The sequence below is a fragment of the Lactuca serriola genome, chromosome 9 (assembly GCF_051521515.1).
Source record: "Lactuca serriola cultivar US96UC23 chromosome 9, Lser_US96UC23_V15, whole genome shotgun sequence".
Classification (NCBI taxonomy): domain Eukaryota; kingdom Viridiplantae; phylum Streptophyta; class Magnoliopsida; order Asterales; family Asteraceae; genus Lactuca; species Lactuca serriola.
In genome coordinates, this window is record NC_136416.1 from 181460669 (window position 1) to 181468897 (window position 8229).

Here is an 8229-nt window from a genome sequence, read left to right on the forward strand (position 1 = left end):
CAATCCATTCCATGGGGACGGTAAGCATGACTTCTTAACTTTTGTAATCGTGGTTAGCACATCAGTATATCCCATCTCGTAGAGCATCGAGAACAGTTGAGTAGTAGTGATGAAGTCTGGTGAAATCACAGACGAATCCACTCCAAGGTGCAATAGGGAACAAAATCTCCCTTTTGAAATAAAAGCCTTTTTAGAATGGATTTGAAATTAGATTATTTCCTTGTTCTTGTCATATGAGGCAGTGGAGTAAACTTGTGATAGAAGTGACATAGGAACGGCTTCCACCTGTGTCAGGGCCATAACCAAAGGTGATTATTTCAAACACTCAACCACTTGTAGCATATACGAATCATACAGAAACGGATTGAGTTCAATAATCATGTTCTGATTTGGCTTGATGGAGAGCAATTGGGATGAAGCAGTTTGGTCATGAGTCGATGAAGAAGTCGCCATTGTTGATTGAATGAAGAAGATGAACAGTTGGGAATCGCCGTGTAGATACAGAGACTTTGTTGCAGGTGAAAGAGACAAATGGAATTAGAACTCCTTTATATACCATTGCCAAAAGAGATAAAGAGTCGTCATCATATTTATGAGATCACTGAAACGTCGCCTGAAAAAGCGCGATGTGACAGGTTGGTTTCTCCTAGGTTTACGTCAGCACGTGTGGTTTAAGTAACCGTTCAAATTCACACGCCTAAAATCTTATTCTCAATCGTCGTTTGAAATTCAGCTTCCCTCCAAAAATAAACAAAAACCGAACCAACAGCAACCAGAATGTAGGAAAATAAAAATTTCCGTGCAATAGGGTGACAAAAGATAAAGAAATAAAGCAAAATGTGTATGGGATGTGAGTGATGTCTTATTAGAAGACATGAAGCAGATGATTTCGGGCAAGAATCACTTCCTTCAAAGTCAAGAGAGACTTGAAGTGCTTGTGTGGTTTCCCGAGAAAATACGATCAACTGTTTGTAGAGAAACATCGAAAGGCTTCTTTTAATTTGTAGGATAAGGGTAGCTTATCTTCAACCGAACATCAATACTTAACATAAGATCGATCGTTAGTAGAAGTACTTGTGAGACCGATGTGGTCTGTTGAACATGTAGGTTGGATATAATCTATAGTGACTAAAGAAGTGATAAAAATCCAAAAAAAAAAAAAAAATTGGATCCTTTTGGGAAGAAAGGCCTTGGTGTTAGACGATTTCTTAAAAGACCACGCAAAAATAAAAGAGATTTCAATAGGTACACAGTAAGATCTTGAATATAATAATTCACTGTCAATGCATTGTAGGTATTGGATTTTGGGTTTCACTCAGCACGTGGTATACGTATCTAAGATCACAAACACAGATGTTATGCAACCATAAACCTCAGTGGTAAGGACCGAGAGTCTCAAGGGTTACAGTGGTGAACCGAAGGTTGATGGAGAATAGAAGGAGGATGGTTTAAAGAACCGAAAGTACCTCTACTATATAAAAATGACAAAGGAGAAAACTCTTAACTCATATGAGAAGACTAAGGTAGCTCTTGACTTGAGTTAAATGTAGCAGCCCGATTGGGAAGAAACGATAGGTATACATCGAATCATTAAGGCCTTACTCTTAGTCATAGAGGCTTTGGTCAACATGCAGCAGCATGCTTCTAGGGACCCTTAACTAGTTCAAATGAACAAAAACAAAAAAATATATACCAACCTTAGCTCCAAATGTTGTTGTACTGACATACTTGGGACCTATGTAAAAGAACAAGCAAACAAACACACAACACAAACAAAACAAACAAACCAAAAATAAAAAAAATCTTTTTGAGGTTTTGAGATTTTCTGAAAAATAATAAAAATAGAAAGAGAAAATATAAAGTAGCATAAAACACCAAAAAAATATAGTTAATAGTATAAACAAAATGTACAACCAAAACCTTATCTTAAAAGAATGAAGTGAAATAAGCCGAGCGTTCGGTTCATTTTGGTTCCGTAAAATTTTAGAGCCAAAATAGACCGAGCGTTTGATTCATTTCGTTTCCCAAAAATTATGGAACCGAGATAGACCGAGCGTTCGGTACATTTCGGTTCCCGAAAAATCCGGAACCGAAATAGACCGAGTGTTCGCTCTATTTCGCTTGTCTAATTTTTAGTGAGAGATTTGAGGATTCGGTACCGACTCTGCTTCCATCACACCCAGGCCTTGTAATATTTTATTGAAGCACGATTCAGGTAAGGCTTTAGTGAATATATCTGCCAACTGATCAGAGGACCTAACGAAATGCACTTCCACGTTCCCATATTCTACATGGTCCTTGATAAAATGATATCTCAGTGCTATATGCTTTGTCTTTGAGTGTTGCAATGGATTGTGACATATTCTTATTGCACTTTCGAAGTCACAATAGAGAGGAATCTTCTTCTTACTCAACCCGTAATCTCTTAGCTGAATTTGAATCCATATTACTTGTGAAGTACAAGATGTCGCAGCTATATACTCAGCTTCAGCTGTTGAAAGTGACACACAGGTTTGCTTCTTGGACTGCCAGCTAACAAGTTTACCGTCATGGAACTAACATCCACCTGTAGTGCTCTTTTGGTCTAGACGACATCCTCCAAGATCAGCATCAGAAAAAGCTTGAATGAAGAATCCAGATCTAGCAGGGTACCAGAGACCGAGAGATGAGGTTCGCTTTAGGTAACATAAAATATTTTTCACAGCTACCATGTGAGGTTCTCTTGGATTAGCTTGAAACCTAGCATAATAACAAACAGAAAACATTATGTCTGGTCTACTAGTTGTTAGATACATAAGGGACCCTATCATTTTTCGATATAGTGTTATGTCAACAACAAGTTTTTCCAGAGAAGGTGTTAACTTAGTTCCAAATGCCATAGGAACCTTCACTTTCGAATCTCCCATCATACCGAATTTCGCCAGCAAGTTCTTTGTATAAGCCTCCTGGTTGATAAAGATACCTTCTGGTCCCTGTCTAATATTCAAACTAAGGAAAAAGTTAATTGGACCTATTGCGCTCATTTCAAATTTAGTCTCCATCAACTTCCTGAATTCAGTCGTTAAGCTAGGATTCGTGGAGCCGAAGATGATGTCATCAACATAAATTTGAACTATCATTAGATGTTCGCCTTCTCTCTCGGAAGAAGGTTGGGTCAACCGAACCTTGTTTGAATTTTGACATTTTCAGAAAGCGGGTTAAAGTTTCATACCAGGCCCTTGGTGCTTGCTTTAAACCATATACAGCTTTATCCAGCACATAGCAATGATCAAGAAATTTCTCGTTCACGAACCCGGGAGGTTGCTCAACATACACCGTTTCTTCTAGTTCTCCATTCAGGAAAGTGCATTTCACATCCATTTGGAAGACTTCGAAGTTTTTATGAGCAGCATATTCCATAAAGATTCTAATAGATTCCAACCTTGCTACAGGAGCGAAGGTTTCCTCATAGTCTATTCCTTCCTCTTGGCAATATCCTTTTACTACCAACCGAGCCTTATTTCTAATAACATTCCCTTCTTTGTCCAATTTATTCTTGAAGACCCATTGCAAGCCAACCACTGAAGCATTCTTTGGTGTGGAAATCAGCCTCCAAACTTGATTGCGTTCGAACTCATGGAGCTCATCTTGCATTGCTTGAACCCAATCAGAATGATCAAGTGCAGCATTAACCGTTTTCGGCTCGACCTTGGAGATAAACGAATTAAACATACAAAATTCAACTTTAGAGAATAATGTAGTTTGTTTCACTTTCAACTGAGAGCGAGTAAGAACTCTCTCAGATGATTCTCCAATAATTTGAGCTTTGTGAAGATCCTTGGTCCATTTCACTAAAGGAGGATAATTTGGGTCATAGGCTGGATCCAACTCTGTGTTTACTTCCTCTTCAAGTTCTGATTGATCAACTTCGTCAGTTGCATTTTCTTTCTCCCCCTCGACTGGCGAAGTGTAACCTTTGTGAGAATAATAGTTTTCATCCTCAGTGGGAGTCGGATTCTCCCCCTCGATTGGACTACTATTGGGTGGGTTTGGAACTGTATGTTCCCCCTCGCCTGGACCTTTATGAGTCGGGGACGGAATTGGATTCTCCCCCTCGAAAGATATTTCGGTTGTCTTTGGTGCTGATGAACTCTTCCCCTTGAACAATGAGCCACAGTTTGGAGAATCAGTGGAGGGTTGCCCATCTGTCGATTTAGGAGGTTTAGTTTCTATTTGTTTGGTAGCTTCATCTATAATCCTTTTGAAATTATTGATTTTGTTGTCTTCCGCTTTCGCTTCTGAGTGTACTGCTTTCTTTGGTTCATCAAATAACCGAATGTACTCTTCAAACAAGTTGGATATGGGAACCGAGATTTGTCCTGATTCATGAAAGATTTCCCTCAAGTCATTTTCGCTCCTTTGAACTTTCTTCATGTAATTATTGTCAAAGGTTACATAATATGTTTCTTCAATTCGTTTGGAACGTTTGTTCAATACTCTGTATATTTTTGATGTTAGCGAATAACTCAGAAATATTCCCTCATCAGCTTTGACGTCAAACTTATTTTGGTTCTCTTTAGAATTGAAAATAAAGCACCGTGAACTGAATATGTGGAAAACTTTAACATTGGGCTTTCGATTGTTTAAGATCTCATATGGAGTTATTGAGAATCCTTTATTGAGCAAGGATCGATTCTGAGTGTAGCACGCGGTTGCAACAGCATCAGCCTAGAAGTATAACGGAAGGGAAGCGAAGCTTAGCATGGTTCTGGCTGCCTCACATAAAGAACGGTTTCGTCTTTCAACAATCCCATTCTGTTGTGGTGTATAAGGGGCTGAAAAGTTGTGAGTTGTCCCCATGTCAGCCAGAAAGTCCTCAAATTCTTTATTTTCAAATTCCAGCCCATTATCACTTCTGATATTCCTCACCGTCTTTCTCAGTTGTACTTCAACTTGCTTGATAAACACCTTAAACTTGGGAGTGGCATCTGATTTCTGTTTGAGAAATAAAACCCAGGTGAAGCGTGAAAAATCATCTACAATGACAAGAATAAACTTACTACCACCGAAGCTTTCGATAGCCGAAGGTCCACATAAGTCAATGTACAGAAGTTCGAGAGCTTCAACAATCTTTCTATTGATTCATGTAGGATGGCTCTTTCTGCTCTGTTTTCCCATCTCACACGCTGCACACAGATGTTCCTTATCAAACTTGAGAAGAGGAAGGCCTCGAACATGATCACCAAGCACCAACATATTAATTTCTTTGAAGTTTAGGTGCGATAGGCGTCGATGCCATAACCAGCTTTCATCAGTATTCGCCTTTGATAGGAGACATATTGTTGGTTTTCCTCGAATTGGGTTGAGATTTAAAGGATACATCTCTCCCTTGCGTTCAGACTTCAAAAGAACCTTTTTAGATTGCTTCTCAATTATCTCAGAGCCCTCATCATCAAATGAAACCTTTAAACCTGTGCCCACAACTAATTGTGACACACTGTTGAGATTATGCTGCAATCCTTCCACATACGCAACTTTTCGAATTGAGAAGTCTCCATTGGTTATCATCCCATATCCTTTGATTGTTCCATACGAGTTATTGCCAATTTGCCATGCTTCACAGATCCACCATCCTTAAGGGACCGAAACTCCCTCAGCTCTTCCTTCCTTCTTGTCATGTGATGCGAGCATCCACTATCTATATACCATTCATCATCAAACTGCTTGTCACGTATCACCTGCAAATTTAAGCAGATTTAGGAACCCAAAATTTCTTGGGTCCTGGTGAGTTTTTCACAGAAAAAGGAATTGCAGTAGAAATATCAACCAAATATGTTCGTTTTACTAGAGTGGATTGATCTTTTCTTTTGATAGTATACACCTTGATTTTAGTTTTATCTTGTTTAAACTTTGGTGTATTAGTTGGTGTGTTGTTAAATGGTTTTGGTGTTTTCTTTTGAATCCTAGGGTTAGCTGACTTTTTCTTATTATGAATCTCATAATTGAGCTTTCCCTTTCCTTTGATATTCTTTACTAAATTTGATTTGCTGGAAGGACCGAAACTAGACTTTGGACCGAAGCTTGACTTTCGGTTCTAAGAGCCGGTTTGGGGACTGAAACTTGACTTTTAGTTCTGAGAGATGGTTTGGGGACCGAAACTTAACTTTCGGTTCTGAGATCTGGTTTGGGGACCGAAACTTAACTTTTGGTTCTGAGAGCTGGATTGGGGACCGAAACTTAACTTTTAGTTCTAAGAGTTGGAATAATAGGAATTCGGGCTGAAATTTTCTTTTCTTTTCATTTTTTCCTTTCCTTTATCACTTGATTCTTCCTTTGGAGGAACATACTTTGGATTTTGAGATTGCCAATGACATTTTCGCTCATTCAGATTCTTCATATATCTTTGATTTCTTAAGCGTTTATGTTCAGCTAACTCCTTCTGCGATTTGTGGATATTGAAGCTAGCCTTTGGCTTCTCCTTTTGAGTTTTGGTTGTCTTAGTTGGAACTCTTGGTTCTTTCATTGGTTCTTCAGGGATTTCCTTGGTTCCACTTGTGCTTGGTTTGTCGAAACTCGAGGGTTTGTTGATGGGTTCAGGAACATATCTTCCTTTAACCCTCCATGAAGTTTGCTCAAATAAGCCTACGGTTGCGTCTGCGTTGTCAATAGGAGTTGACTAGAAGTAATCGTCACATCCTTCAGCGTTGTCTTTGTCGACCAAGATTTTTAACTTTGTCGTTTGTTTTGCAGTGACACCAGTAACTGCATAGACCTGATTCGACACTGTTTGAACCTTTTGATAGACCATAGCTTTTTCTTTGAGTTTCTGTGGCTTTTCTTTTGACAGGCGAGCGAATTCAACCGAATTTTTAGATATGAGAGGTTTCTCATTTTCGGTTTCACTCTTCATAAAATCAGAGCATTCGAATACGTCTTCCACTGAGATTTCGCACATCTCACTTTCCTCATCAAATTCGGATGTATTATCTAAGTTAATTTTATTTTCTGAAATTAATTTGGCGTTTGACGTGTCAAAAGATCGAATAGTTTCAGACTTAATTTTTAACCTATCATTTTCATCCAAAAGATTTTTGAGCATACATTTATGTTCCTTAGAATCGATGAAGGTTTCTATCTTGTCCGGTCCAATTTTGTAAGACATGGATGTCTCTTCTGACGACACTATTGATTCACACTCAGCAATGACCTCATCCTACTTAAATTCAAGGAAGGGTAAGATCATCTTATGAATCTTCTTCCCTATCTCACAACTTAAATGCAATTGAGCAATATTGGTATATAACCGCTTAGCAATTAAACAAAAAACATTCCTTTGTGTTAAAAACTTTAAATTGTCTCTTTGCAAATAAATACTTTCATCCCTAGCTTTATTTAATTCCGCCTCCTTCAGCTTAATCCACATCCTTCTCTCCTCACTTTTTGAAGACACCCTGCCAAGTTGGTCAGTTAGGTTAGAATTCGCTAAGCGAGTTTGCATGAGACTACCACTTAAGTTAAAAATTTTGAATTTTAATTCTTTTAATTCTTCTTGATAATCTATTGCTAGAACTTTAAGTGATGCAAGGATGGATTGTACCTTTTTGATCAGCCGATCGCAGTCGTTGATCTTCTCACTCACAGGCTTGGTTGCAAAACACTTGTCCTCAGTCAGGTTCGGTTCCTCACTTGCACTTTCAGTTGATGAACCGGCTGTGACCATTAAACACCTTCCAACCGCACCTACTTCCTTTCCCACATAATCCCTTCCATGAGTGGGCTTTCTCACCTCTTCATATTCAGAGTTGGTTGACCAAACTTCAACGCCACCGAACTCATCTTCATTTGCATTCTCCTGCACAATCAAGGAATTCATAGAACCGTTAGTCTCTTTCTTTTTCTTGATCTCTGCCAACTTACACATATAGTACGCCTCATCATCTTCACCATCTCTTTTCTAAGCCATTTTCCTTAGCATGAAATCTTTGGCAAAGTGATTCTTTCCGTGATAGTAATTGCAGTCAAACCCGAAGTCTCCCCCAAGCTTGCTCTCCTTATTGTCTTCATCCTTTTTAGAAGAATTTTTTGCTTCATCCTTCACCTTCTCATAGCTGTAACTTCCCTGCCATTTTCGGTTCTTGTTGACAGGAAATTTTCTTCGTGCAAACTTCTTAGGATTGGTAACCATCAAAGCGTACTCCTCGCTTGTAAGGTCACATTCAGACATATTAGACTCCTCTTCTTCTTCTGCAA

General features: G+C 38.8%; 1 protein-coding gene across 1 annotated transcript; it reads right to left on the minus strand.

Annotated features, from left to right (window-relative positions):
- Window positions 1–207: 207 nt before the first annotated feature.
- LOC145076350 (uncharacterized) lies at window positions 208–4413 on the minus strand. Its single transcript, XM_079022257.1, has 2 exons — window positions 3511–4413; window positions 208–285 (listed from the first exon to the last, which is right to left on the minus strand). Exons 1-2 carry the CDS (start codon window positions 4411–4413, stop codon window positions 208–210), a joined length of 981 nt encoding a protein of 326 aa, XP_078878383.1.
- Window positions 4414–8229: the final 3816 nt, after the last annotated feature.